The sequence below is a fragment of the Penaeus japonicus genome, unplaced genomic scaffold (assembly GCF_977035675.1).
Source record: "Penaeus japonicus unplaced genomic scaffold, GWHDUDI00000001_assembly GWHDUDI00000040, whole genome shotgun sequence".
Taxonomy (NCBI): domain Eukaryota; kingdom Metazoa; phylum Arthropoda; class Malacostraca; order Decapoda; family Penaeidae; genus Penaeus; species Penaeus japonicus.
Genome location: NW_028234442.1, coordinates 6,899,929 through 6,912,428, shown reverse-complemented (window position 1 = coordinate 6,912,428; position 12,500 = coordinate 6,899,929). Strand labels below are relative to the sequence as shown.

At 38.5% G+C, this 12,500-nt stretch overlaps 1 protein-coding gene across 1 annotated transcript in view; it reads right to left on the bottom strand.

Moving 5' to 3' along the window:
• The window catches only part of LOC122257416 (sphingosine-1-phosphate phosphatase 2), a gene marked incomplete in the record, with an annotated part of 44,576 nt that overhangs the window by 17,725 nt on the left and 14,351 nt on the right, over window positions 1-12,500 (bottom strand). The window contains 5 exon segments of the mRNA XM_086534202.1: window positions 2,916-3,153; window positions 3,637-3,809; window positions 7,620-7,709; window positions 7,895-8,058; window positions 11,461-11,603. Coding sequence (XP_086390328.1) covers window positions 2,916-3,153; window positions 3,637-3,809; window positions 7,620-7,709; window positions 7,895-8,058; window positions 11,461-11,603 — 808 coding nt within the window.

Here is a 12,500-nt window from a genome sequence, read left to right as displayed (position 1 = left end):
AAATTCTCAAATTGTATGTAAACTGAACAGCAGTTTTGAAACTCTCAAAATGTATGTAAACTGAACAGCAGTTTTGAAATTCTCAAAATGTATGTAAACTGAACAGCAGTTTTGAAATTCTCAAATTGTATGTAAACTGAACAGCAGTTTTGAAATTCTCAAAATGTATGTAAATTGAACAGCAGTTTTGAAATTCTCAAATTGTATGTAAACTGAACAGCAGTTTTGAAACTCTCAAAAGTGTATGTAAATTGAACAGCAGTTTTGAAATTCTCAAAATGTATGTAAACTGAACAGCAGTTTTGAAATACTCAAAATGTATGTAAATTGAACAGCAGTTTTGAAATCCTTAAAATGTATGTAAATTGAACAGCAGTTTTGAAATTCTTAAAATGTATGTAAATTGAACAGCAGTTTTGAAATTCTCAAATTGTATGTAAACTGAACAGCAGTTTTGAAATTCTCAAAATGTATGTAAATTGAGCAGCAGTTTTGAAATTCTCAAATTGTATGTAAACTGAACAGCAGTTTTGAAATTCTCAAATTGTATGTAAACTGAACAGCAGTTTTGAAATTCTCAAAATGTATGTAAATTGAACAGCAGTTTTGAAATTCTCAAATTGTATGTAAACTGAACAGCAGTTTTGAAATACTCAAAATGTATGTAAATTGAACAGCAGTTTTGAAATCCTTAAAATGTATGTAAATTGAACAGCAGTTTTGAAATTCTTAAAATGTATGTAAATTGAACAGCAGTTTTGAAATTCTTAAAATGTATGTAAATTGAACAGCAGTTTTGAAATTCTCAAATTGTATGTAAACTGAACAGCAGTTTTGAAATTCTCAAATTGTATGTAAACTGAACAGCAGTTTTGAAATTCTCAAAATGTATGTAAATTGAACAGCAGTTTTGAAATTCTCAAATTGTATGTAAACTGAACAGCAGTTTTGAAACTCTCAAAATGTATGTAAATTGAACAGCAGTTTTGAAATTCTCAAATTGTATGTAAACTGAACAGCAGTTTTGAAATTCTCAAATTGTATGTAAACTGAACAGCAGTTTTGAAATACTCAAAATGTATGTAAATTGAACAGCAGTTTTGAAATCCTTAAAATGTATGTAAATTGAACAGCAGCTTTGAAATTCTCAAATTGTATGTAAACCGAACAGCAGTTTTGAAATTCTTAAAATGTATGTAAATTGAACAGCAGTTTTGAAATTCTCAAATTGTATGTAAACTGAACAGCAGTTTTGAAATTCTCAAATTGTATGTAAACTGAACAGCAGTTTTGAAATTCTCAAAATGTATGTAAATTGAACAGCAGTTTTGAAATTCTCAAATTGTATGTAAACTGAACAGCAGTTTTGAAACTCTCAAAATGTATGTAAATTGAACAGCAGTTTTGAAATTCTCAAAATGTATGTAAATTGAACAGCAGTTTTGAAATTCTTGAAAATGTATGTAAACTGAACAGCAGTTTTGAAATTCTTGAAAGTGTATGTAAATTGAACAGCAGTTTTGAAATTCTCAAAATGTATGTAAACTGAACAGCAGTTTTGAAACTCTCAAAATGTATTGTAATTGAACAGCATATCTGAATTCTTGAAAATGTATGTAAACTGAACAGCAGTTTTGAAATTCTCAAAATGTATGTAAATTGAACAGCAGTTTTGAAATTCTCAAATTGTATGTAAACTGAACAGCAGTTTTGAAACTCTCAAAATGCAAATTCTAATAACTTTATTAATATTTATCTCAATCACTCATGAGAGAAGAGTTCTTATCAGGAGACAAAATCTTTCTTCTGTTTGGTTTCCATTACTTAAGATAAAAATCTATCAGAAATTTACCTCATTCCATCTTTGGGAATAGGGGGAAAATTAACCCTCTCTGGATGGGTGGTACACTACGGTACAGCGCATTCAAGGCCCGTTCGCTGGGTGACGCCACACGGTGTCGTTTATTTAACTGATTTAGGCCTATGCGTTCGAGAGCCCCAGCATTGTAACATGCAAGGCTGGAATGCCCCCGTTGTGACTGGGTTAATGACGGTACCTGCTATAGTCAAACCCATGTTCAGTTGGTACAAAAGCCACACCCCTCATCCGAAGCCAAGGAGCCAATTGGTTCATTTACAATGTTCGGGTCACCTTCTATTTATTTACGTTTATAGTTCACAACTTTTTATTTGGCTGGTTCTTTACATAATATTGTAAAAGACTGGGAACATCTGAATATAAATAATTGAAGGTGTTAGCACTTTAGGGGAGAATATAAAAAATGTTAAACATGCATCACAGCCAACCAAAGTCAAGTACATCATTTTCAAAGTCTGTTCATTATTTCTGATTCATAACAGATATTAAGTAAACAGAAAAACATCACAATAAACATAGAGTCAGTAAACTATGGATTGTATAGGTTAGATATTATGTTGCTGCAAGAACTATATATATAGACCATATGCTGAAGTCTCCCTCCTCCCCTTCCCTTCCCCCTTTGTCTCCATCTTCATTCTCCCTTCCCCCTCTCCTTCTACCCCTCATCATCATCCCCTTTCTCACTGCACCTCATCCTGACCCTTACACCCTCATTCCCCCTACCCTCCCCTTCTCTTCCACCTCTCCTCCAACCCCTCATTCTCACCCCTTTCCCTCCACCTCATCCTCCCTCTTCATTCTCCCTTCCCCCTCCCCTCATCCTCGTCCCCTTATTCCCTTCTACTTCATCCTCACCCTTCCACCCTCATTCTCACTTCCCCTCCCCTTCCCTTCCAATCATTCTCCCTTCCCCTTCCCTTCCAATCAATCTCCCTTCCCCTTCCCTTCCAATCATTCTCCCTTCCCCTTCCCTTCCAATCATTCTCCCTTCCCCTTCCCTTCCAATCATTCTCCCTCCTTCAGGAGTCCTCACCTGCAGCAGCGCACAGATGGTGGCGAAGGAGAGTGCCTTGAATATGGCCTTGACCGCCACGATGACCACCAGGCCCAGGATGGTGCGCAGGAGGGAGAGGCCGGCCATGTTGAGGGTGGGCCAGATGACGGTGTAGGGTGGGGGCAGGGTGGGCTCACGCGTAATACCCAGCTGGTAGTTGAGCCACGAGCCGAGCAGGGAGCCGCACCCAACGCCCACTATGACAGTCGTGTCTCCGCTGTTGTTGGTTAGGGGTCGATGTTAATGTACGTTGGCTATACTTCCATTGAAGTGCAATGATCAGCATGATTGAAACTTGTTTGTTAAAGCAGTTGGTCTCTCATAAAATTGCACAGGTCACATGAGGTATATGATTAGTTGCATGGCTTCATTTATACGTTTCCTTTGTGTACAAACACAGACGCACAAACATGCACACACACACACACACACACACACACACACACACACACACACACACACACACACACACACACACACACACACACACACACACACACACACACACACATACACACACACACACACACACACACACACACACACACACACACACACACACACACACACACACACACACACACACACACACACACACACACACACGCACGCACGCACGCACACATACACTCTCACACACACACACCCTCCCCCTCCTCCCCCTGCAGGAGCCCCCCTGCGCCAGACCCAGGTCACCTACCGAGCGGGAGTCCAGCGGTCCGTGGCAGGGTAGCAGACCACCATGGCGATGGTGAGCGTGATGGTGAGGAGGGGCGAGGCAGGGTGCGTGAGGGCCAGGTGATCCAGGACATCCACCCACGGCAGGATGAGCACCAGCAGGCCAGTCACCAGCACCAGGCCGCACAGCACGTCCTGCAAAGCAAAGGCGGGGATTGGCTTCGGCACTCTGCTCTTTATTCAGTGACTCTTTAACAACTGCATCGATATGCATTTTCATGTGTATTCATATATCCTCATTTAGATGCCCTTTTTCTGTCATTTGATGCCTTATCCTTAACTTACTCCTTCATTTCTAATCAGTCTAGATTCATACAACCATCTATCTCACTAATTTGTTGCGTTTATCTTCAAGCTCTATAATTATTCACCATTTGCCAGTAAAATATCACTTTTCCAATATGTTTATACAGGATATTTTTCAAAATGAAATAAGAGTAATGACTAACTGATTACAAATACCTTTTTCTTTATATCTATTATTCTGATTTTTATATAACACTAATCATCACCATGTGCCAAATTATCATTTTCTTATTGGCATTCAAGTCAATGATGGCAAGTTTCTATTTTTATCAAATTATCTATCTTCACCATTCCTGCACCATACTACTACTATTACTATCACCATTGTTTCTTGCATTCTCTTACAATTCTTTGTCTACGACACAGCTTTGAGAATTTTAAAATGTCTTCCACTTATAGACCTGAAGAAGAGTACCGATCACTGTTCCCACTTGGAAAACGATTCCAAAACCATAAGAGGCACCTTTAACGGCACTCGTCTTAAAGATACAACTTGCAGACTGAACAGAAACAACAGACAAAAGTATTGGTACTTTTTTTTCTTTCTTTCTTTCTTTACCAATAGTACAAGATTTACCACCAGTAGTTGCCTTTTCCTTAGTTTTCTAACCCTTTTCCTAGTGGATTTAGTAAAAACAATAAAAATTTTCCATCTTCAAATCAGAGTGAGGAGGACAATAGTGAACTCTCAGAACAAGCGTGTGCTTCTCAATGCTAGAACACTTCTCCAAGAGATCCAAGAATGTCAATACAATGTCAATTAAACTGCTCTTCAATTTTCTCCCATAAAATACTGACCAAAAGAGGAACTGGCAACATTCAACAAGAGAATAAAAAACAATATGAATAATAAATCTGCCAAAGAAAGATGTAATTTTGGACACATTGTAATAAACAGCAACTGTATTAACTCGATACCGCTGGCCGCCGTCCACAGACGGCGATTATGTAATATGCATAGCGCCGGGTGCCGGCATGCGCCATCAATCGTATAATTGATTTAGGCCTATGCATCGAGAGCCCCGGCATTGCAGCCATGCAAAGACAGAACAGTGCCGGCGGGAATGGGTTAATCATCAGAATAATGACACAAAGCTTAACCCATCCCCGACGGGGGAATTCTAGCCTTGAATGTCCAAATGCCGGGGCGTTCGAATTATTAGGCCTAAATCAATTGAATGGCTGGCACAATACTGTGCCGCCCGGCAACTGGGCTTTTGAATGCGCGGTACACATGCTGTACCACCCGTCCTGTGTGGGTTAATATTACAAAGGATGACCATTGAGTAACTTTCATGGTAGTCTTTATATTCTGTGAATAATAATAAAAATTACATTGTAAGATATAAAAACAATCTAGTGTTTTTATAAAATCTTCAGAACTTCTTCCGGTCAAAAGTATATGTAAGCACTGAAGAAAAAAAAAAAAAAAAAAAATAAAATGTTTTCAAGCAATGAAAATAATTACAATTGAAAATAACCAATACCTCCGTAAATATTTCCACACTTTTCTTTTCTTTATGGGGGGTATCTTCAGAATTTTCTTTTTTTTAAGCTGAACTAGTGAGAAGCAAGTGTAAAACAGTATTCAATGTTAATTTATAAATCAAGCTTTAAAGTTCGCCCATTGGCGCCGGGTGGTGTGATATTGTGAATATTTTCCTCCCGCCAGATGACATCCTAGCAAGTCATGATCTCTCCCTCAAAACATACGTTTTACATCCTTACGTTTGTATATAGTCATAGGAGTTCCATTAGTATAGTCTCACAATTTTATTCACTTGTGAAAATAATATAAACAAATACAAAAACCTCCGATTATCCCCCTGCTGAACCACAGAGCCGCACTGCGGTATCAAGCTGGGACAGATCTTGTACTTAGTCACTGCGACCGTTTGTTATCTTGCCGACGGGAGCAGCATTAGGTCCAGTCTTACCACGGGGAGGCAGGCAGGCAAATATAAGCCCTGGCATGAATGGGTCACAGAGGAAGAAAAAAAAAGAGAGAGAGAGAGAGAGAGAGAAAAGAGAGAAAAGAGAGAAGAGAGAGAGAGAGAGAAAATATAGTTAATTTTATTTACTAGTCAAGATGTTCTACCAAATTGTCTGAAAAAAAAATCCATACATACAAGAAGAATATCTTAACCCTTTCCCGACGGGCACGGCGATAAGTGAAAACCCCTACGCCGGGCCATTGCAATATTGCATTGGAAACGTCACACTGGCATGATGCCCCGGCATCGGGAATTTAGCTGTGTCACACGGGTGTGATACACCGTCGTCATAGGGTTAAGTTTAAATCCAATGCGGACAGGTGTCATGATATATATGATGCAGGAACTTTGGCCTGATCACCATGTCAAGTGTACATGAAGTTGGGGGATTTTGGATCACAGTGTTATTCTATTGTGCTATGAGTAATGAGTGAGTGATAATGACAACTGCAGTCCTAATTGCTATAATCGCGATAATATTAACCCGTTCCCGACGGGACTATTTCGGCTTTAAATGGCTGAAATGCCGGGACATTCGAACACATAGGCCTAACACGTCGGGATTCTCGGCCACACTGGCCGCGAGTGAGCTTTGTGCGCCCGCAGCGCGCCGGCCTGGACAAAATAACTTGTCCCCAGCGTCTGGCCCAAAAACCACTAGACGTGATATCTAGTCACCCGTCATTAACGGGTTAAGTAAAATGGGTTTCACCAAACATCCAAAACCTAGATGGCACCACCTTCTTCTAGCACCAGCAGGAGAGAGAGCCTTGAATGGCACCCATCCACGCTCTCTAGCAAGCACTATCTTTACGAGCTATGGCATATAGCAAGTTGCCGACCACTTTCTCTGAAGTACCGGTGATGAAGGCAGCGCAGGTAGAATGAGAAGAGGAAGGTGACTCAAACCATGCCCAGTATCTAAAATGTGCCCCTGTGCCAGTAGGGCTGCCTTGGCCTGTGGCACTCACAGTCATAAGCACAGGTTTCCTTCCTCTCACCTATCTCTTCATGTCATCTTCATTGTGGATGGTTATATTTTTTGTATTTGTTCATGATAGTGCATGAATACAAAAAAAATCAAGTTGCTTTTTAAATTACCATAAAACCGCAATAGTTCTATCACACTGGGAATAAAGAAAATAATGAGCTGATATGGATCCTATACTATAATTTTAGTCAAATGCAGCATTGATAGAGCCTGTCATATGACACATAGAAGTCTCTCAATACAATAAAATAAAAATTAAAACACAAGAATGGCTCTAGTATTTCCTATGAGTGACTGAAAGAGAGAGGGAAAATTCAAGGTATGTTGCGTGAAACTGCCTCACTCTGAAATAAAACCCATCATGAAGACTGGGCAAGCAAATATATCCCACATCCGCAATGGGTTAATATAATATATATTGAGGACTATGCTTTAGTTACAAAAATAATAAAAATATTATGTATGAAAGAGTTTCATACCACATGTAAAATCACAAATATATGCTTTACAGAAAGAAAATCCTTTAGAAAACAGATGTGAGGTTTAATCCAAATTTTTCTAAATACACAACCATGTCAGACAAATAAAAAACAACAGGAAAATCAATGAGTAAAAAAGTAAAATTTGTCACTGGAAATAAACAACCAGACCTACCAACACACTGTGCATGCCGAGATAGAGCCGGGAGAGGCACACTAGAAGGCACCAGGTCGTGGCGATGGCGAGGCCCCAACCCCAGTCCAGCTGCCAAGAGGAGAGAGAGAGAGATCAGATGCTTTGTCTTGGGAACTCAGATAAGACAAAATAACATGTGAAAACACACACACACATACACACACACACACACACACACACACACACACACACACACGCACACGCACACGCACACGCACACGCACACACAGACTAATGCCCTCCACAGCCCTCACCTGGTATCTGTTGAGCGTGAGGATGAGAATGGAGAAGGGCATGGCCGCACCCACCATGGCATGCGTGGAGGGGAGGCCGTACTCCAGAGCCCATTTGGGGTCCAGTCTTACCACGGGGGGGCAGGCAGGCCGGGGGACCTTCAGGATGTCCTTGAGCGCTTGTCCTGCGGGATGGAAAGGGGAAGGGATATCTTCTGTGTTACTTAACCCATTCACGCCGGGGCGGAATTTCGCCTACTCCCGATAACGCCGGGAAGATTTCAAGCGCGCAACCGTTCGTGCCGGGGTGTTTTCCCGCTGCGCGCGGTCGCTCTGACGCTCGCAGAGCGTTTTTCACCCACCCTATCCTTATGGTTTGCGTGATTGCGTCTAAAGTGTAATCATGTGTAGAAAGTAGTGCTATGTTCAGAGGATGTATATCAGTCGAAAAAGATGTTATAGCACTGTTTTTTTAGTGTTATTCTATTGAACTTTTTCCATATTCTTTACTCCTATGTTGTAATACCAATGGGAAGTGGAAGCATTCTTCTAGTGAGGTAACAAACATAGTTTTTTTTTTCAATTTTTTTTTTCTTCCTAAACGAAAAGAAAGAGAATATGAACAACCATACATGTGCATACAAGTGAATGCAAGTAACAGCAATGTTTTTTCAAGTGTCATTTTCTTTTAGTGGGGCAACAAAAAGATGTTATATAATTTTTTTTTTTTTTTTTTATTCCTCGGCCAATTACAATTGATTTTACGATAGCCTTTCGACTCAGATCATCATATTCAACAAATCAGAAACAGAAATCACCATGCCGTAATCAAGATTACGTATGTACCTGAGACGTCATTCATATTACGTTATATCCCATTTTCTACTATTTAGAAGGATAAACTAAAGTAGCTAAGACAAATCAAGTATGAAAATCGAATTGTACGAAGAATAATCTATCATTCTAATGCGGACGTTTCAGCACGTCGCTACTGGCCTCCCGGCGCGCGGGCCGAAAATGTAGCACGTGCCAGGACGTCACCCGGGTCCGGGGCTTTTTTCGACCACGTGTCAGCACGTCAACCGGCGCGAATGGGTTAAAGTTGGGTCTTTGTTTCTATTGTTCACTAGAGGGCACTCAGCTGAACTGGTATTAATGTGTGGTAGAAAAAGAGACAGAAAAACAACAACAGCAACAGTTTAATGCATTATATGCATAATAATGAACCCAAGTCCGTAAGGGCCTGTCCACACTGAGCCTCATGTTGCGCCAACATGTTAGTGGTGGTGTTGATTCTAGTGTTGCAGGCTGGCTTCTTCAAACACACTGCACACATCATAACCATTCTAATTTCATACAGCTAAATGCCTATCATGGCACAGAGGGTAAAGATCAGGTCATGCACTACACTCTATGGGATGGCACCTATAGAGTGAACAAGGAGCAATATTCGCATTTATAGAATAGTAACAAGTAGTGTGGACACTCTGCACTGCATTCAACACTGCCAACTGCCTCATGCAGCGCTGCATGAGTAAATTACTAATCAAAATTAAATTAAAATTATATCAACCCATTCACGCTGCTTGACACATTGTCACTTCAGCATAATATTTTGCTCTCCCCAGGTGACACCCTAGAATGTCAAGATCTCTCCCTCAAAATGTATGTTTAACATCATCACATATGCACATGATCATAGGATGTGTACAGACACATTTTTATTCACTTGTGAAAATAATGTAAGCGAATACAAAAAGCACTATTTATCCCCCTATTAAAGTGGGCTTATGTAGGCGCAGTACAGCATCGTGCTGGGAGAGACCTCAAGCTTAACCCAATCCCAATGAGCCCGGCAAGAACTGGCAACCTGCTAAGGCCAGGCCTAAGTAATATAGCCTCGGGGACATCACACTGGTTTGTTGCCTCATCATCAGGCACGACGGTGTGTCACACGGGTGTGACAAACCATCGTCATTGGGTTAATCACTGCGCGTGTTCATTATCTAGCTGATGGGAGCGGTATTACAAACATATAAGCCATGTTGTAAATGGGTTAAACTAGTAATCAAATTAGATTAACCCCTTCACTCCGGGCAGTAGAAAACGCTCCTCGCACCGTATCCGAGCTGCCGGCGCGCGCCAAATTTTAAACGTCGCTACTGATTATGACAATTTTTAAGCCAAAACCTCTATAAGTTTATAGCCAAAACCTCAACATAATCATCATGTGTTATATATCAAATATGCATAGTAAACCTCTTCCCCCATATGCATGTGACAAGTTATTTACATGGGTTGGGAGGAAGATGGAAAGAGTGACCTTGGTGGGAGGCCTGACTCAGATAACCAAAGAAAACGATTGAAATAGTATGGTAAACTAATCATAATATGTTTTATATTTTTACATAATGTTCCATAAATAAATAATAAAATGATTGCTAGCAGGGCCCATCAATGCCTCCCCTGGTATAAGCAAATCCCACTCTTATGTAATAAATTATTAATAATGAAAGTCAAGTAATATATCGTATCATATCCGACCTCTATTCTGAAAGATCTCGTACAGTATCCGGAAGAAAGAAAACTCAATTCCACCAGAACTCAGCCATGACGCAGTATGCGCATCCTCGGATTTGACGCGAGCGCTGCGATGACGCAGTATATAAAATTTGTACAGGAAAAATACCAAAAAAGATTGATCTTTAAACAGCTGTCAACTGTAGATCTTTTGAACTGAGTTCACTGTGACAAAGGCAGTAAGTGTGAATGAAAGTAAATGAAGCCACAATGCTAGATAATGTTAAGAGACATTTTGATATTACGTCTGCATCATGTGATTCGGTGCTGCCAAGTTGCATAACATATGTTAGCTACATAATCACCGTCGAGAATTTCAAAATGCCAAACACAGAGCTCAAATTCTCCTTCATTCCAACGTATGAGGCTTTCATAATCATTGTTTCTACCTATCAAAACCTCACTGAAATATTTTCCCTCACATCTAATCAAGTATGTCTCCTGCTTCATCTACATGTACCCCCATGGCGTCAGCAGTTCAGTGGTGACTAACGCCTCCTCTCTGTCTCTTGATCCAGGCGTAGAATTCACACCCTGTTTCACCACAATATGATTTATCACACCTGGCACATGATATAGGCTAAAATATGATGCTGTTGGGGTTATTTGCAGGATATACCTTTTAGCTCTCGTCAGATTTCTAGCTCTCTGAGCTGATCTCTACCATGATATTTTTTCCCCCAAGCTAGACACCTACAAAACTAGATCTGCTGATACTTTACTAACCTCCAGGAAATAAACCCCGGTGGGAAAATATAACATTAAAATGATTAAACCAAGAGAAAGTTTGTTTTTTTCATTTATTATCATTTCTTCTTATTCATAATTGCTTTTTCATTTTATTCCCTTTTTGAAAGATGAAATCTACGTAAATTTCTCTCTTCCTCTCCCTTTCTTTCCCTCCCTCCCTCTCTCCCTCCTACCTTCCTTCCTCCCTCCCTCTCTCCCTCCCCCTCCCCTTCCCCTTCCCCCTCCCTCCCTCCCTCCCTCTCCACCCCCACACTTACCGATATACATGGTGATCATCCATATGACAATGACCCTGCGCAGCACAGCCCCGTCCACGTTCCAGGCCCAGAAGCAGAAGAAGATGGAGTAGAAGATCTCTCCCCCGATTGCCGTGGCCAGCGAGAACATGTGGTACCAAAACCTGCGAGCAGAGTGATGCATAAATAAAACAAAAAGGTAGCTGAATAAAGGTAGTAGGGTTTAGATGGACAATATATATATATATATATATATATATATATATATATATATATATATATATATGTATATATGTATATATGTATATATGTATGTATGTGTGTATCTATATATGTATGTATGTATGTATGTATGTATGTATGTATATAATATACATATGTATATGTATATATATATATACATAGATATATATATATATATATATATATATTATATATATATATATATATATATTTGTGTGTGTATATATATAAATATGTATTTATATATATATATATATATATGTATATATAGTATATATGTATATATATACATACATACATACATAAATATATATATATATATATATATATATATATATATATATATATATACATATATACGCATATGTATATATATGTGTATACATATTATATATATATATATATATATATATATATAATATTATATATATATATATATATATATATATATTATATATATTATATATTATATATATATATATATATATTATATATATGTATATATATATATATTATATTATATATATATATATATTATATATATATATATATATGTGTGTGTGTGTGTGTGTGTTAACATATATATCCACATATATATCCATATTCATATCCATCATATATTATATATATATATATATATATATATATATATATATATATATATATATATATATTATATATCTATATGTATATATATGTATATATTATATATTATATATATACATATACATATACATATACACACATATATATATATATATTATATATATATATATATATATATATATATATATATATATATATATATATATATATGC